The sequence below is a fragment of the Phyllobates terribilis genome, unplaced genomic scaffold, assembly GCF_046119375.1.
Source record: "Phyllobates terribilis strain yellow unplaced genomic scaffold, ASM4611937v1 Scaffold_8__6_contigs__length_399053987, whole genome shotgun sequence".
Taxonomy (NCBI): Eukaryota; Metazoa; Chordata; class Amphibia; order Anura; family Dendrobatidae; genus Phyllobates; species Phyllobates terribilis.
This window is the reverse complement of record NW_027362768.1, coordinates 134,689,943-134,709,721: the sequence shown is the minus strand read 5'-3', so window position 1 is coordinate 134,709,721 and position 19,779 is coordinate 134,689,943. Positions and strand designations below refer to the sequence as shown.

Here is a 19,779-nt window from a genome sequence, read left to right as displayed (position 1 = left end):
CTTTAATACAATAAGCTGCTGTTTTGGATATCTTCTGTGCTGGGATATCCCGATTATATGCCGTAACTCATCGGCTTTACCATCAGTCTTGGGAGGCTGCTGCTTCCAGTAAGATATCATCTTAGCCATTTCTGGTCTTGGGTTCCTATCTTATAAGTAAGTTTTGTGGCTGTCGGTACATGCTGGGAGTTGTGGTTTCACAGCCATTGGAGACCACAGACGAGGCGGCTTATTGCAACCTGCAATGTTAATGCTCAAAAATAATGAATAAACTCCGTTAGTAGCAAGAATGACCCAAAATGAAGTGCGACTCTGCTTCACCTGCGTGACAATCCGATAATGGTTTATGGCAGTATAGAACGCGGATTGTAGACTGCTGCAAACACTTATGTTCGAAAAGACTAATGAGTTATACAGTAGTCTTCTGGAATAAGATGCGCCAAATTTATTAAATGGAATCTGTCAACAGGTTTTGCTATGTAATCTGACAGCAGCATGATGTAGGGACAGAGACCCTGATTCCAGTGATGTATCCTTTAGTTTACTGGGTGCAGAAGTTGTAATAGAATCACAGTTTTCTCTGCTGCAGATAGAGAAGAGCTCAGAATACTGAGCTGTGTATGACCCTGCCCGCATCAATGATTGGCTGTTTTCTGTGTACACTGTGCATAGGCAGAAAGCTGTCAATCAGTGGTGTCGACAGGATTGGACAAAGAGACACGAGGCACCTAGTCCTCTAGTGATAATCTCATGCTGATAAACCACTGGTTTTATTGAAACCGCAGCACACAGCCCAGTAAGTGACATCGCTGGAATCAGGGTCTCTGCCCCTACATCATGCTGTTCTCAGATTATATAGAAAATAACTTGCTGACAGATTCCCATTAACATGTGCATGCCCACTAATAAACTTCTTGGGCGGTCCATGCACCACTGGTTAAAATAGCTGCTTATAGCCATCATAGTTTTCTGCTATAATTTGGAAACTTCTGGTGTAAATTTTATGCAAACTGCAATTGTGAGTTTAGGGTTAGGTTTGGATTGTTTTGTTTGTTTTTGCGCAATATTGGACACCTACATCCAGAATGTATATAACCAATAGTGAGCACACAAGCACAGTCTGCACCTATAGTAAATCTGTCAGCCCGCTACTGGGCTACCTCCAGCTAATCCCTACCTACACTGCTCAAAAAAATAAAGGGAACACTCAAATAACACATCCTAGATCTGAATGAATGAAATATTCTCATTGAATACTTTGTTCTGTACAAAGTTGAATGTGCTGACAACAAAATCACACAAAAATCATCAATGGAAATCAAATTTATTAACCAATGGAGGCCTGGATTTGGAGTCACCCCCAAAATTAAAGTGGAAAAACACACTACAGGCTGATCCAACTTTGATGTAATGTCCTTAAAACAAGTCAGAATGAGGCTCAGTATTGTGTGTGGCCTCCACGTGCCTGTATGACCTCCCTACAACGCCTGGGCATGCTCCTGATGAGGTTGTGGATGATCTCCTGTGGGATCTCCTCCCAGACCTGGACTAAAGCATCCGCCAACTCCTGGACAGTCTGTGGTGCAACGTGACGTTGGTGGATGGAGCGAGACATGATGTCCCAGATGTGCTCAATCAGATTCAGGTCTGGGGAACGGGCGGGCCAGTCCATAGCTTCAATGCCTTCATCTTGCAGGAACTGCTGACACACTCCAGCCACATGAGGTCTGGCATTGTCCTGCATTAGGAGGAACTCAGGGCCAACCGCACCAGCATATAGTCTCACAAGGGGTCTGAGGATCTCATCTCGGTACCTGATGGCAGTCAGGCTACCTGTGGCGAGCACATGGAGGGCTGTGCGGCCCTCCAAAGAAATGCCACCCCACACCATTACTGACCCACTGCCAAACCGGTCATGCTGAAGGATGTTGCAGGCAGCAGATCGCTCTCCACGGCGTCTCCAGACTCTCACGTCTGTCACGTGCTCAGTGTGAACCTACTTTCATCTGTGAAGAGCACAGGGCTCCAGTGGCGACTTTGCCAATCCTGGTGTTCTGTGGCAAATGCCAAGCGTCCTGCACAGTGTTGGGCTGTGAGCACAACCCCCATCTGTGGACGTCGGGCCCTCATACCACCCTCATGGAGTCGGTTTCTAACCATTTGTGCAGACACATGCACATTTGTGGCCTGCTGGAGGTCATTTTGCAGGGCTCTGGCAGTGCTCCTCCTGTTCCTCCTTGCACAAAGGCGGAGGTAGCGGTCCTGCTGCTGGGTTGTTGCCCTCCTACGGCCCCCTGCATGTCTCCTGGTGTACTGGCCTGTCTCCTGGTAGCTCCTTCAGCCTCAGGACACTACTCTGACAGACGCAGCAAACCTTGCCACAGCTCGCATCGATGTGCCATCCTGGATGAGCTGCACTACCTGAGCAACTTCTGTGGGTTGTAGAGTCCGTCTCATGCTACCACGAGTGTGAAAGCACAACCAACATTCAAAAGTGACCAAAACATCAGCCAGAAAGCATTGGTACTGAGATGTGGTCTGTGGTCCCCACCTGCAGAACCACTCCTTTATTGAGGGTGTCTTGATAATTGCCAATAATTTCCATCTATTGTCTATTACATTTGCACAACAGCATGTGAAATTGATTGTCAATCAGTGTTGCTTCCTAAGTGGACAGTTTGATTTCACAGAAGTTTGATTTACTTGGAGTTATATTCTGTTGTTTGTGTTCCCTTTATTTTTTTGAGCAGTGTACTTTTTAGAAAATGGTGACAACTGTATAAACCATAAAAAAAAGTCTTCTGCAAAAACGGGTGTTGCTTTTACTGCCCAAAATAACTAACCCAACAATCTTAAAATATCTTCCCCATGATTTGCAAATAGATGAGAGGGAAATTACGTTAAGTTCAATTTTTGTTATCCGTCTGCCCTACCTGTTAATGGCAGAGATTACTCATTTTTAATAAAGAGTTGTCCAGAATTGTAAAAAAAGTTTTTTTTTCTTTCATGAAACTGCAGCACTCCTGCCATTGGACAGTGTCTGGTATTATCTATTCTTTACAGCAAGGTGAAATACTGTATACATGCTGGACGGGTACTAGTCCAAATGGATTTCTACTATAAATGGCAGATGTCACCACTTTTTCCCCTCCGCATTCTTTCTTTAATTTTCAATTCCCTCTGAACTAATGGGTAGAAACTAGGTGCTAAAAAAGTTTTCCCATACAAAGTACATGGAGACATGGGGGATTCCTTTTCTCTTGTCTCTTTGTAACACAAATAACAGAAGCAGTAGTACAGCATCGAAGATATTATACAGAAGTACTGAACATTGTAGCTTTGAATCCAGCTCAGAGGTGGATACAAGAAAGGAGAAGCATGACTTTTCTGTCTTCCTCTCTCTCCTCCTGTTCCTTCCCCTTGTTTCTCAGGGATCTTAAAAGGTCTGTCCTCTTGTCTCTTTGCAACACAAAAACAGCTGCACAGCATGGAAGATATTATACAGAAGTACTGAGCATTGTAGCTTTGAATCCAGCTCAGGGGTGTGGATACAAGAAAGGAAAAGCATGACTTGTTTCTCTTCCTCTCTCCTCCTGTACCTTCCCCTTGTTTCTCAAGGATCTTAAAAGGCGTGTGTGAAGAATATTGTAGATATAACCCCATGTCAATCATTGTGCCCTGTTAGGCGGGGGGATTATAGAGTTCTACAATATACAGCTGTAACCGGACATGTTTGCAGCTAAACAAGAAGGGAGGGGGCTGAGGAACAGTGAGTGATAAAACCCCCACCTTCTGCTGTGGAGCTGCCACAGAAAGACCCCCTGTGGACCCCAGCAATGCGGCATGTCCTTTGTGTCAGACAAGTATAATTCAATACAGAGTTATGGGAATACGATACATCCCAACCATACACCAAATAGATTTTTGGAATCACGAACAGGAGGAATGTCACCCTAGCTCCCAGCACAGTCTAGCGCGCAGGGTTGAGGAGATATACGGCACAGCCAGCTGGATCTGATGACATCAGAACCTGCTCCCTATGACCGTCCATTAAAGAAGTATAGCCCATTGTCGTTTTTAGCGTTTGTAGCTGAGAGAGACCAGGGGTGGAGATCTAAGTCCAGCCAGGTGGCAGGAGGGGGAGTGACCCAGAGGGGTTAAGAGCTCCAGTAGCCCTAGCTCAGTGTCTTTTTCCTGGGAGGTCGCAACGACACATCGTGTGGGAGAAGTCCTGCAACAAAGAGGACCACAAGCCTCCCATGTGGCAGTCCCTCCCCCGCAAGCCAGACCTTCCATCTGACTGGTAACTGACTCTTCATAACTGCTTATACCTTTTGTACCACTACTATTGTGTTTGCATCTCTGACCATTATGTATGTATAACCCTTATGTATATAGTGTATTGTCTAGTGTGCCCTTAAGGTGGTTAAATTTATAATTTAACTTTGGGCTGCTCTTCTATCTCGATCTATGAACACTCACGTCCGTTGTTTGGTCCAACGAACACGCTACCGGGCTGGATTCTGGCCCGATATAATCAACCGGTCCTAGCGTGAATTATATCTAATAGAAACTGGTGGCAGCTCTCCCAGGCCGACAATGTTCTGCTTCACTGGGGCTAGTGAAGGGACCGCTCAGCCTGTCAGGGGAGTCAATGTGGTGCCACTTCAGTGACTGAGTGGGCCGCCTCTTCTCACTCCCGGTGCCTTCATGTACCCGTGTGGAAAGGGGGTGTCTGTGTAGAACTGTACCAATCTGACCTTACACATCCCTGAGGGGCTGTGGAATATCACGTTGGTTCAACGGGCAGATCCGTATCACGTGATCCGTCTGATGTAATTGTGACATCAGGTGGGTGGCAAGGTGTGAATTCATCAGTCTGTCCTCTTTTCTCTTTGAACCACAAAAACAGCAGCACAGCATGGAAGATACTATACAGAAGTACTGAGCATTGTAGCTTTGAATCAAGCTCAGGGTTGGATACAAGAAAGGAGAAGCATGACTTGTTTGTCTTCCTCTCTCTCCTCCTGTTCCTTCCCCTTGTTTCTTAAGGATCTTAAAAGGTCTGTCCTCTTTTAAATAAAATGGATTTTCTGCAGTTCTTTAGAGCAAGCGATGAATTCGGGAGGTCAGGTGGAGAAGAAGCCGTGGCACAGAAAAAAATCATATCATCGTAATGAAATATATTGCAAAGTTTTGTTTTTTATATACAGTACACACCAAAAGTTTGGACACACCTTCTCATTTAAAGATTTTTCTGTATTTTCATGACTATGAAAATTGTACATTCACACTGAAGGCATCAAAACTATGAATTAGTACATGTGGAATTATATACTTAACAAAAAAGTGTGAAACAACTGAAAATATATCTGATACTCTAGGTTCTTCAAAGTAGCCACCTTTTGCTTTGATGGCTGCTTTGCACACTCTTGGCATTCTCTTGATGAGCTTCAAGAGGTAGTCACCGGAAATGGTCTTCCAACAATCTTGAAGGAGTTCCCAGAGATGCTTAGCACTTGTTGGCCCATTTGCCTTCACTCTGCGGTCCAGCTCACCCCAAACCATATCGATTGGGTTCAGGTCTGGTGACTGTGGAGGCCAGGTCATCTGGCATAGCACCCCATCACTCTCCTTCTTGGTCAAATAGCCCTTACACAGCCTGGAGGTGTGTTTGGGGTCATTGTCCTGTTGAAAAATAAATGATGGTCCAACTAAACGCAAACCAGATGGAATAGCATGCCGCTGCAAGATGCTGTGGTAGCCATGCTGGTTCAGTATGCCTTCAATCTTGAATAAATCCCCAACAGTGTCACCAGCAAAGCACGCCCACACCATCACACCTCCTCCTCCATGCTTCACGGTGGGAACCAGGCATGTAGAGTCCATCCGTTCACCTTTTCTGCGTCGCACAAAGACACGGTGGTTGGAACCAAAGATCTCAAATTTGGACTCGTCAGACCAAAGCACAGATTTCCACTGGTCTAATGTCCATTCCTTGTGTTCTTTAGCCCAAACAAGTCTCTTCTGCTTGTTGCCTGTCCTTAGCAGTGGTTTCCTAGCAGCTATTTTACCATGAAGGCCTGCTGCACGAAGTCTCCTCTTAACAGTTGTTGTAGAGATGTGTCTGCTGCTAGAACTCTGTGTGGCATTGACCTGGTCTCTAATCTGAGCTGCTGTTAACCTGCGATTTCTGAGGCTGGTGACTCGGATAAACTTATCCTCAGAAGCAGAGGTGACTCTTGGTCTTCCTTTCCTGGGGCGGTCCTCATGTGAGCCAGTTTCTTTGTAGCGCTTGATGGTTTTTGCAACTGCACTTGGGGACACTTTCAAAGTTTTCCCAATTTTTCAGACTGACTAACCTTCATTTCTTAAAGTAATGATGGCCACTCGTTTTTCTTTACTTAGCTTCTTTTTCTTGTCATAATACAAATTCTATCAGTCTATTCTGTAGGACTATCAGCTGTGTATCCACCAGACTTCTGCACAACACAACTGATGGTCCCAACCCCATTTATAAGGCAAGAAATCCCACTTATTAAACCTGACAGGGCACACCTGTGAAGTGAAAACCATTTCCGGTGACTACCTCTTGAAGCTCATCAAGAGCATGCCAAGAGTGTGCAAAGCAGTCATCAAAGGAAAAGGTGGCTACTTTGAAGAACCTAGAATATAAGACATATTTTCAGTTGTTTCACACTTTTTTGTTAAGTATATAATTCCACATGTGTTAGTTCATAGTTTTGATGCCTTCAGTGTGAATGTACAATTTTCATAGTCATGAAAATACAGAAAGATCTTTAAATGAAAAGGTGTGTCCAAACTTTTGGTCTGTACTGTGTATGTGTATATGTATGTATATATATATATATATATATATATATATATATATATATTTACTTGCACTATTAATTTTTGAAGATTTTTATTTAAATGACTGGGACATTGAAAAATGGTAACCAGTGTTTTGTTGTTTTTTTGTTTTGTTTTGTTTGTTTTTTTCTTACTATGTAGCATAAGCAGGCCAAATACATTTTTACTATGTAGCATAAGCAGGCCACAGACATTAGATATTATTCAGCTGATACATTTCTATGAATTAGTATAGGCTTATATGGCGTGCAGAATCCTGAAACCTATGAGTTAAGACTGTGGAGATGTCTACGAGGATTCTTCTTCTCATTTATCTAATCTATCTTTATAAGCATATGTTTAATGACTAGAAGAAAATCACCGTTTCTGCTTCACTGAATCGGCAGCAAATGGTCCTCATGAAATCTCCAAATATTTCCAACCATTTCCATTTTTTCGTTGCATGTCTGTTTTGACGGCTGAACACACAGACATATTGTGCATGAAATTGCTTATGGGAGCTGATCGGAGCGTTGTTGCGCAGAACGCCCGGAGCGTCGTTAGAGGTTTATCTCTAGCTTATTAACATTGATTGTCTAATTACAGGACCCAATAGCGGGTTTTATTCACAGAGACTAAGTCGGGATGATTTATATAAAGAGCGACAACCAACTTGATGATAATTTGTAAACCAAGTGAGATGAATTTTAGGTATGCGGCTGATTAATTTGCTATTAGCAGGAGTAAAACAGCATAAGGTTTAATTAACAGGACTTGAGCTGCGCACCAGATGTACCCCAATATCCTCTGCGCTCAAATTAAAGGGTATCTCCGGGAATAGAAAAAAATAAAGAAAAATATTCCGTCTTCTCGTATGCAAATTTAGTCTGGTTAGCCAAGGAGGCGCAGTCCCAGACTGTCATCCTTTGAGGGCCTTGTTGAAGACCACACCCACTTGTCTAACAAGACTAGATTTACACACAGGATAGAGGAGGCTATATCCCAGGAACAGATAAGCCCATTTAGACCACATAAGAAAAATACAAATTAATTGCAATTAACGGGTTCTTTTTAAGCTCTTTTGAAGTTGTTTCCAAGGATTTGCAGGTATTTGGCACTTGTTCATACAGCCTGCCCTATGGATGCCATACAGGTTTTCATAAGCAGAGCTGCCTGACAGTGAAAGCAATACTTTCCCTGCTATTACTGCATATGTTGAATACTATACTCTTTCTGATATTTTCTTTCTTTTTCTCTCCTATCACATAGTTTTATTTGGTGGCCAATGCAACGACTGAAAAAACTGTCAGGGATTTTATTTACTCAAAGGGAAGCCATCATCAGAAAATGACCTATTGTTTAAATCAGGTTTTTGTGTTTGCATGTATTTTAAAAAAAATATAATTTTTTTTCCATATTATAATCTGTGTTAAATATAAAAAAAAACAATAGAAATTTTGCCATGTTTGCACACTGACCATTGGGGCTTTTATAGTTTCTAACTTCCTGATGTTTCAGGAAATAACACATGTACATTGGCAGCAATGTTGAGACCCTATAGTTTGTATTGAAGCATCTAATGAGCGTGTGCAAATGTTGTGAAAGGAGGGGGAGTAATTACATAATAATAATAATAATAATAATCTTTATTTTTATATAGCGCTAACATATTCCGCAGCGCTTTACATACATTATTGTCGCTGTCCCCATCGGGGCTCACAATCTAGATTCCCTATCAGTATGTCTTTGGAGTGTGGGAGGAAACCATCTATTATGATGATTGGTGGATCCTATATTATCAGCTCTGTATAGAGGTGTTACCAGTAATTGCAGTCCTGACTGTTGATAAGATAAAGAAGCCTGCTGAAAGCTCTTCCTGAAAGAACAGGAAGTATGGGTCTAAAAGTGAAAATTGCTAAACTACTATATTTGTTTTTGAACAATCAGATGAAAACCTGATTTAAGCAATGGGTCATTTTCTGACTATAACTTCCTTTTAAAACTATATTTCCAACCCCAAATCTTCAAAATGTCAGCTACTAGGTGCCTGCCTTCAGCGTAAGGGTAATCTGTCTCAGTCAGGATGGATTCAGGAAGTCTGGGCCGATCTTTCTCTCTGTGCCTGCTCTCCTGTCTGTTACACTGCATACAGTCATAACGAAGGCGGCTTACAGTTCGGGGTTGAGAAGTGAGGGTAAAGAAGTTCCAGTACCTATAGTGCTGGAAGAATGTTTCTGGAAAGGGCATCTATTTAAAAAGAGTGGATGGCAAGTTAGCGAGCATGTGAATTGTGACAGTCTATGGGCATATTAGACTTGTATGTGCAGCAAAAGCAGTTTTAACTTCTTTTGGTAGATAAAGGCAGTACTTATATTATTTTTAATCTGGTTTTAGTTTACGGTACCATTACGCAGTTCTAGGAAACGCTTATAAAAACTTTGTTCAGTTTCCATCTGTGAACCACTCATTTCAGGGCCGGACACAGCAGATCTGTTAATTTCAGCAGGACTTCAATGAACTTCTTCTGGTTATCATTCACATGTAGACTTTAATTAGTATCTTAGATCAGATTTCTAAAAGGATTCTCCAGTTTTTTGTGTAATGACTCGTATAATTAGTTTCAGGTCAATAAAGTTAGAAAACTTTCATATTCTTTCTTTTTTTGTCATTTCCTTGGTATTTAAATATTTTCTCCGCTTGTTGTCAGTGAATAGAATTAATTTTTCATTGATCGTGGAGGTTTTGCCCTGATCATATTCCAGTAGCGCTGGGGCACAACGCATTCAAAGGGGGTCTTTATCATATTGGGGCACAAGGGACCCCCTTTTTTAAGCCAAAGGAAAAAGCTGCTGGAAATGGTGTCTTTTTCTCTGACCGACCCCTTCTTGTATTCTATTAATTGGATGTGATATTCCAGCCCAGTCACTTGTTACACGGTGGGTTAAAAAATGAGTCATTTGCAGACGACGCGTCCTCTAAGATCAGTCCCCGTGGCATCGCTGTAACTGGAGCATTTCTGTTTAGCGCAGGTTTCCTAATTTCCAAGGGACGTATCCAGCTCCACTCAATGTGACAGCATCCTGATCGTTACGGGGCATTTATCCCTATGTCTTCTACACCTGGAAATATTAGTCTTTGACTTATCCCCTTGTGTGAAGAAGTGGTTTAATATTTTATGGAGCTGCCTCTGTATTCTCTTGGTCTGCTGGAGAAGTCAGAGATGCGCAGTGACAAATACTAATGGCAGCCGTTGCAGCGCCCCTAAGGATGGTCCTCCGGTATTGCACAATTTTTTTGTGTGATAGCCTTCTGGATAGAATAGCACAGCCAGCAACGCTTTCCTATAGTTGTGAAAAAAAAACGATATAGACGGGCGCACTCTTTTGGACTCTCTCGGTGAATGGAGCTCTCTACATACATGTGCGCCAGTTGTTCTTGCTGGTTTAGGGCACAGATGCAATGTGCAGACAGCCTTATTGGCTTTGTGAATCAGGAGGCTCGGGATGTGTAATGCTCTAAGTCCCTACTACATGGTAAAATGCTGCTGTGCTTGGCATTATTATCACGGTTATTGTCAGCAAGTAAGACTCCATTCATACGTCCCTTCTTTTTTTGTATATATGTTTTCAGCATTTTTTTTCAGCATTTTTTTCTCCAAGCTTCATTTTGTTTTAAAAAAAATAAAACCTTTTGGAGCTGCTTTTAACTTATTAAACCAAAAAAACATACACCTGGATGAAGCACAGATCAGTAGGTTATCCATTTTTTTTTTTCACAGACCCATTGCATTAGCGAGCTAGATCTGTGGGATCAAAAACGGACATGTCTCTTGTTTTTTTTGTGGTCCCTTGATCGGCAAAAGAACCTGACATATGAACAGCCCCATAGACTATAATGGGCATATGAAAAACTCAGATAGCCAAATCAGATCTGATACTTTGCCCTGAGGAGGGGTAACACCCCGAAACACGTGTCTGCAAATTGAGATTCTGCCTTAGCTTTATCCTAGGTCATATGGAAAGGGTCGATATTGACTTTTAGGATTTCTATATCCAATAGGTTGCGCTAGAGTTCAAGTCCTCTTCTGCTTTGAAGAGGCAATTTGCATATTTATTTTCCCAGAGGAGCATGCATGGCTTAAAAGTCTCCTCACTCTGACATGCCAAGCCTGGCTTGTCACTCTACACAAGGAGAAATGTTATCCCCAAAACATGGACGTCTGAGTGAGGCCTTCCACTGAAATCTGTGGTCTCCTCTATCTAGCAGATCTGACATTGAGGATAGGACCGGTTTCCATCTGCAGATGTGCACGGCTCTCACCACCTCCCGCTTTCTCCCCGCAGGGCTTCTTCAGCAAGCGTCTAAAAGGCTCAATAAAGAGGACAAAGAGTCAGTCAAAGCTGGACAGAAACACGAGCTTCCGCCTCCCATCACTGCGGCCGGCGGACAGTGACAGGTAAGATTGGCTGCGCCAATTTGGATGATGTGTTTGGCAATTTCGTGCGGCCCTGGCGTACCGCTGCGGCGTACTCATGTGACCCAGTCCTCTCGTCTCCCATTGCTGAGTGATGTATAGCACCATAAATCTGGCGCACAGAGAAGCGGCCAGAGTCTTATTAATTTGCAGAGTTGTGGCCAGGATATAAAATACTTGTGACGAGCATCCCAAGGGGCGATGTCTACATGTAAAATATAGCGGAGGAGATTTATAGCATCTTCACAGGACGAAGGTGGGTTTATTACAGCAATTAGCTGACTAATTGGGCTGAATCTGACCCGGTGGGATCCCGGTCTGTGGCAGAAGACAGGATTGTCGTCTCTTGCACATTTTTTTTCCAACTTGTCTACTTGCTTTAATAGATGTAGGACAATAATAGAATCATAAAAATAAATTAATTGACTTGATATTGATCCAGATATACAGCCTGTATCCTAGGTCAGAGCTGTATTTTTAGTCTGCAGGCTTCAGAGCTGAAATCTCCCAGCATTCTTTGCTGGCTGTATAGAGGTAGGTCATAATGGTGATTTTATTTTGCTTTGTGGGGAGCGTTTTCATTGGACCAGGGACTGTTTCGCAATCGCATAAGAAAAAGTTATAGCTATAAAGGTCCTAATTGTTGGGAGTGTGCAGGTCTTGATTGTCGGGGGTGTGCAGGTCCTGGTTGTCGGGAGTGTGCAGGTCCTGGTTGTCGGGAGTGTGCAGGTCCAGCCACTGGAGCCCACCCACCACCATATCTCAATGCTATGCTCATCAGTGCTCATGTACAACCAGCCCACTCCATTCAACTCCTTCCAGCAAATGGAGCTACATGAGGGACATAGATCCCCCGTACTTTGGATTGTTTGAGGTCCCTGTCATCAGACCCACACAAATCTAATGGCTTAAAATGTAGCTAAAGTGGAATACCCCTTGAAGTATTTCATTGATGTTTGCTTAACGGTGTAATTGGTACTCGGAACCCGTGTCTGCTAATTGTATCCCATCACTAAAAGTCATGGATTAGTCGATAACACATTACAGGACCCACAGTTTATACACTGCTGAGATAATATGATCAAGCACCGCCATACTTAAAAAAGTCATGTTCCTTAGGTGTGAAACGAATGCTCTGGAATCATTTCTTCTACTGATTGGTCACTTAGGGAATCTCTTCATGTAATTTTTCAGTACCGTCTTTTTAATTGCAATATGAGCGACACACAGAGTTAAGAATGAGGATCAGCGATCCCCCAATGTGCGTATAATAATAGTTTGGTTGTAATAGCCTGCAAAATAATTAAAGGGACCCTAAGATTCTCAATCAAATTTGTACAGTAACTTATCTGTCCTTCTTAATCTTTTTGATGCGGTTTCTCCAATTTTTCAGTTCCTTGTTTTATTTCTGTAAAATGACTACTAGGTTCTGTGACTACTTTAAGCATAGTTTACATTGGTAGTCCAAGACACTCCCCCTGATCAGGGCTGGTCCATTCAAGAGGAGGGGAGACCATCCCAGACTAGACTAGGCACAGTGATATTGAATAGTCTGAGACTCCCCACTATTCATGGATGGACCTACTGGGAACAGGGTGGGGTGTCTCATACTTTCCAAGCACACTGTGCATAGTCTCCTAGTACGGTGCATAGTCTCCTAGTACGGTGCATAGTCTCCTAGTACGGTGCATAGTCTCCTAGTACGGTGCATAGTCTCCTAGTACAGTGCATAGTCTCCTAGTACGGTGCATAGTCTCCTAGTACTGTGCATAGTCTCCAGTCTGGGACACTTTCACCCTTTACTCTTGACCAGACCTGAGGGGGGGGGGGGGCAAGTGTCTCGGACTACTAAAGCACAATAGGTCTGAAAAGTTGGCACTTTAGAAAGAAAATGGAGACTGAAAATCAGACCAGTCATACTGGTAAAATTAAAAATGGGGGCACCGAGTTTTTTAATTGGGCATTATGCATTTATTGTGAACTAGAGGGTCACCTTGAAGATTCTTCTTTTAAGGGGAATCTGTCACCAGGTTTTTGCTATGTAATCTGAGACTCCCATGATGTAGGGGTTGAGAGCCTGATTCCAGCGATGTGTCACTTACTGGGCTGTGTTTTACGTTTCAATACAATGATTGTGTTTTATCAGCAGGAGATTATCACTACAGGACTAGATGTCTTGTGCCTCCTGGTCCAACCATGCCCCCACCACCGATTGGCAGCTTTCTGTCAATATAGAGTGTACACCGATATCAGCCAATGAGAGGTGTGGGCGGGGTTATACACAGCTCAACATTCCAAGCTCTGCTAGATCTGAAGCAGAGAAAACTATGATTCTATCACACCTGCTGCACCCAGTAAACTAAGTGATATATCACTGGAATCGGGGTCTCTGCCCCTACATCATGCTGCTGACAGATTCCTTTTCTATTGTAAACTGGATTTCTACCCTTGGTACTGATATAACGCATCTCATAGACACAGATGTGTTTTACTGTCTGGTGCAGTGATATTTGCAAATTTGGATGATGTTTGAGATCAATGGTCAATAGAATGATTGGCCACTAATTACTACAAAATATTGCCATAGGGTATATGTATAGGTCACATGTCTACTTTTCCCAAGCCCATAGAGCCCAACCACAAAAGGTGCAGTGAAACTTTTCTCTTGGAATATATTCCCACCAGCCAGACGCTGTTTCTCTCCCTTTGTTGCAGAACATTTCCCCCCTCCCCACCCTCCAGGGCTCGCTGAGAGTCTGTACGTTTTGCTCTTGTAACTTGCCCCCAGCTTTTCTGTTCGGCGAATTCCGTAAATGTTTCCTTTCTTAACACAACTGTGCGATGCATTCATAATCTGGGCTTTATTGTTCCTTGTGTATTCATGCTTAGTAGCAATTGTATCTGTTGGACTATTCTCTAAAGTTAATGTTCCTTTTACAGCTCTAGTTTTGGCATGAAGTCTCTGGCATGAATGTGTTAGCTCATATTCCCGTTTATCTTCTCAAAAGTAATTTGCCTTCTATACAGCAATACCTGTCGGCTCGTAACGTCTGACTTATTGGTTCGAGCTCCCAGAGGCCTTTGCAGCCCACATTTTGTGATGGTGCTTAAAGGGAAGCTGTGATCAGAAAATTACCTACTGTTAAAATCCTTGTTATGCTAAATGTTTTGTTCTTTTTAATAAAAAAGTGGAAAAAAAATAAACAATGCAAAAAAAGAAATATATGTAGAAATCTTGCAATTTTCATGTTTATCCACAAGGGATATTTTAGACTTGTACTTCCTGCTGTTTCCGGAAATTAACATGCACATTAGCTGCAGTGAACAGGCTCAGGCTGTAGCTATTATATTGATGCAGTTAATGAGTGTGTGCAAAGGTCATTGTGAAGGGTGGTGTGACATCCCCTGTTGTGATTGGTGGATCATGTGTTATTAGCTTTGTATAGATGTGTTTTCGATCTGTGATGATAATGACACTGCTGAAAAGTCATTACTCTAAGACAGGAAGTGGGAGTTTAAAAATGGCCCTAGTGGTCAGTGTAATTTTTTAGGATTTTTCTTTTTAATGCCGGTAGCTATATGGAAAAAAAATCACTCATGTAAAAAAATATACAATTGCCACTAGAACCTGATTTAAACAATAGGTCATTATCTGATTATACATCCACTTTAAAAGGGTTATTCCCACCTCCCAGGTTTCTTGACCAGGCTGCCGTTCTCTGCGGGGTTGAGTGGCCGGGAACACCGCGCTGAAGGGGCACTGTCACCTTCATCCTCAGCGATTGCTGGGGGATCCAGTCTTGAGATATGTTATCACATTTTCTAAGATGGGTAAAGTTTCTCCTTGAGTTGACCGCCACGGTGGCACAGGGAGACTTGTAGCACATACTCGATGTGAATTATTGCATGGCCTATAAGTCTCCCTCTGCAAGCTTGGCAGTGTTTACCCCTGTCGAAGGCTTCTCACCCAGTCAACCAGTTTCCTACCGTGAAACCGTCTGCAAATGGAGGTTGTGGTTTGGCATAATTTCCTCGATACATTCCATATGGCTCTTTAAAGGGCCAATACCCACTTATCAGATTGCTATTTACAATAGGTGGCGCAATAGACTGCGTTCACTTCCTCTGTGAAGGGGCTATTTGCATACTTCTAAGATGGTATTACTTCTTTAGTATTGACAAACATCATGAGTTTCAGAAATCTGGAGAGCAATGACATCTAGAAGGACTTAAATGGTCACTTGGAAGGAACCTTTTTATTCCAGGATCCTATCACTAAAGTAACATTAGCACCATCCATTCATTGGAGGTTTCTATCTTCTAAGTCAGCGTCCAACTCTTTAATGAGCCTTCTTGCCAAAGAAAGTCTTCATTTGTAGACGGCATGTTTTGGCATTTATGCCCCTCATCAGTGTAGAGCAGGGTATTGGGTAACTCACTGGGTGAGCGGCCTTTGATGGGGGCCTGGGAGGGTATAGTTTCTCCTTTGGAGACCACCACGCTGATGACCGTTCTCATTTATCTTTATGGCCTGGCTTCTACTGGTAGGAAAACCCTTTTATTACACATCTGTATGGGCCAATGTACGGTGCCGGTAGTTGTATGTATTTTCAAAATAGCTTAGTAAATAGCTGAGGAATATGTATGTAAGCGATATGGGAGGGCTGCAGCTCGGCCTCTTCTGACAGCTGGGCTGGATTCCTTTCCCCTCCGGACGGCTGAACACGTGGGACAGATTCCTGCAGATTAAGTGAAAGTCATTTTCTGGCATTACCGTGTGTGCCGGCTGACCAGCGCACTAGCCTCACACCAGCCATTCTGACATGACGGACCACTGACATGGCTTTTACTCTCAGAAGACCCCGGGGCGGCCGCTCTGCCTGCTCGTTCTACACCAGGTAAGTTCACCGCTACCTATTAATGCAACGATCAGGACTTCATGTGCCGACACATACTGCTCGGTTCTTGGAGGCCATGATTAAATATTAACTATTTCTTGTATTGACATTTTTGGGGGAATCCTATTCTCCAATGACCACTCTTAAAATGAAAATCTGATATCTTCAGCATTTCACATTTTTGCACGATATTGTGCCGGACAGTGCACTGCTGTGCGTGAGCCATCCTATATGTCACCATCCATGACCCATAGTTTTCAGTTCTACTTTTTTAGTGTGAGCACTTGGGGTAATATTGGAGGGCTTCTCCCAAGAATTCGGCCCCGCTGATCTCCCAGCTCCTTCAGCAGAATCCAAGCGCTATTTACAGCATTTGTGCTCGGTCAGAGGAGAGGAGATGTCATGAAGTGCTGACGGCCAGAATGACTGCTCTTCTCCCTCCACTACACTGACGGTGCACAATGCCTCTTAAAGGGGTCGTCCAAGAGTATAAAAGACATTAAAGTTGCTGCAGGAAAGGTTATAAAACAAATATTACTCATCTGTTAAATTCCTAGCGCCAATGACTGTCCTGGAGCAATGACGGACGTGTGGCAGCACCATCAGCTTTGATGCTACCAGGTATGCCCATTTTTAAATGCCATCTCAAGATATGCCATGCAATCAATCATTGCGTTTTTGCAAAATTTTCTTATAGAGAAACCCATTGGAAAAATATTTGCCCCAAAAGAATGAACAGTTGAATATGGAAAAAAGAACTCCGTATGGGTAAAACTGTATTTTTCCCAGTTTTAACATTTATAAGATAGAACATCCATGTGTGATTTGTGGGGTCGGACCCTCGCAGTCCTCACTATCCGCATGAAAAGCAGCACAGCAGTGTCCGGCACACCCCTTAGGTACTGCAGTGGGGGGACATGGCTGCTGCACCGCACCCATTTATTGTGCAGAGCTTCAGGGTCCCGGGGGTCAGATGCACTCCGATCACTTTTTAATGGTCTATGTTTAAGATAAGTCAATATTAAAGGGGTTATCCAGTGCCGCCCACTTCCGCATTAGAGGTTAGCAATGCCGATGACGCTACGAAGACGTGTGCATGTGTATCTAATGAACCGGACACGTGCACAATCATGGCAGATGTTCAAGGCCGTAACATCATCGGCACTGCTCAATTCGGTTGCTGAAGTGAGTGGAGCTGGACAATCCCTTTAAAACCCTTTTAAAGGACATTGAATTCCCTTCTGATACGCCTCTTGATTACCCAACTTTCCCCGTCCATATTTCTACATGTACACCACACATGTCAAACTCTGGCCCGTGGGCTAAATCTGGCCCGCAGGGTGGTTTTATTTTGCCTGCGACACCAGAACCACCCCCCCCTGTGAGGCCATTATAATGTATGGAGGACTATGTGGGGCCCATTATTCTGTATGAAGGACGATGTGAGGCCCATTATTCTGTATGAAGGACGATGTGGGGCCCATTATTCTGTATGGAGGACTATGTGGACCCATTATTCTGTATGGAGGACTACGTGGGGCCCATTATTCTGTATGGAGGACTACGTGGGGCCCATTATTCTGTATGGAGGACTATTTGGACCCATTATTCTGTATGGAAGACTATGTGGGGCTCATTATTCTGTATGGAGGACTATGTGGTCCCCATTATACTGTATGGAGGACTATGTGGGGCCCATTATTCTGTATAGAGGACTATGTGGGGTCATTATTCTGTATGGAGGACTATGTGGTGCCCATTATTCTGTATGGAGGACTATGTGGGGCCCATTATTCTGTATGGAGGACTATGTGGGGCCCGTTATTCTGTATGGAGGACTATATGGGGCCCATTATTCTTTATGGAGGACTATGTAGAGCCCATTATACTGTATGGAGGACTATGTGGGACCCATTATACTGTATGGAGCACTATATGGGGCCCATTATTCTTTATGGAGGACTATGTAGAGCCCATTATACTGTATACTGGTTGTCCCGCAACTTTGTCCAAGTTTTTCATTTTGGCCCTCTGTTTGATTTTGACATCCCTGATTTAGACTTAAGTACTGGATAGGCCGCTGCCAATCCGCTTTCATTACAGGTCTATGAAATAACCCATCTGGGACACCATTCGTTGTTACTATTCCCCTTGCTAGTACGACATTTCTGTCCAGGGTGAGACTATCAGGTTGTGTAAGGTCACACTCCAACGATGGTAAATATAACCCCTCGTTGTCACAGTACTCCTACATTTCCAGGAAGAGTAAGTCTTCATTCACCGCTGCAGTCTCCGTTGGCAGACTCATACACCATGCCCGGCAGAGCCCAATAGGCTGCACATATTATTGTACTTTATGTATTACCCCTTTCATGAACAGTAGTTTCAAAATCAATTTTGCCCAAAACACAGAAAGTAGAATGTGCGCTCTGACACTTGGCATAATCCGCCTAGTATTTGCATGTGACTTTCTGATGGAGCGTGCCACTCCGCGGTGTAAATGTGCAAGGAGCAGAAGATTACCATTGCTGCATTATCCTGCCGTTGGCCAGTAACAGCCACTGATCCGTACACTCCGAGCCCAGCGTATGTTATAGGAAAGCAGTCGAGGGAAAAGCCATATGGAGAAATGCTTTGAAAAATACACACAACAAGGCCATTTATATAAAATAATCTATTATTTTTCTCCTACGGTTGGATTATCACCAGTATAATATGTCGTTATGCCTCTTTATCAGGGGTGCATATAATGGCATGCCAAGCCTGGTTTGTCATTATGTTTTTGGGATGGGGGAACCGGCTTTCACGCTGCACCAACAATTGGTGAAAATGTCTGGAAAAGCTTCTGGTGTATATGTCCAGCGAAGTGGGGGATATATCATTGGTGCCACCTGTGCAGCCGCACGGGACCAAGAGGTAAGGGGATCACATCCGCCTCCAAACAGGTGGAACTGTGCAATATGATGGACTGTAAAGGGCCCATTACTGTTCTTGCACTTGGGCCCTCTTCTGTCTATGTCCACCAGTCCAGCGTATCTATAGGGCCCCATTTACCCAGTGAAGGCCAAAGGTGTCCTTTTGGTTTCTGTTGGGGTGATATTCATCAAAATGTGCTTCCCTGCACAAAGGAACGCTGCAAAAAGGATGTATATAGCGTGGTATACTAGCAAGACACATGCTGCTATATGGTGGCATATGTCAGTGGTGAACACCACAGCCAATTCAGACATAGTACATAGTCTGACCAAATGAGTATTTTCCCACAACTGATTTATAACTAAAGGCCTTGTTATGCGGACCCATGCAAGCTGTATGTGGGATTAAATGATTCTTAATATGATCAATCAGTCCCCCATACACTTTGCGTAGTGCCAGTGGCACATCCCGTCTGCTTGGTGAGATGTGCTGCAACAGTGATGCCATCAGCTGATTTCGCACTGCAAAATTATGGTGACTTAACCACTGGCACAGGTACAACAATGGACATCATATGCAAGGAGTTTGGGGCTTCCTGTGGGGTAATGTGGTTTCCTCCCATACTCCAAAAACTTAAAG

General features: G+C 43.4%; 1 protein-coding gene across 8 annotated transcripts in view; it reads left to right on the top strand.

Annotated features, from left to right (window-relative positions):
* RASAL2 (RAS protein activator like 2) overlaps positions 1-19,779 on the top strand; it is a 296,425-nt gene that overhangs the window by 233,466 nt on the left and 43,180 nt on the right. For all 8 annotated transcript variants that reach the window (XM_073643347.1, XM_073643346.1, XM_073643345.1 and 5 more), the window contains one exon: positions 11,196-11,308. In XM_073643347.1, the coding sequence (XP_073499448.1) occupies positions 11,196-11,308 (113 nt within the window). The remainder of the gene's footprint in view (positions 1-11,195; positions 11,309-19,779) is intronic.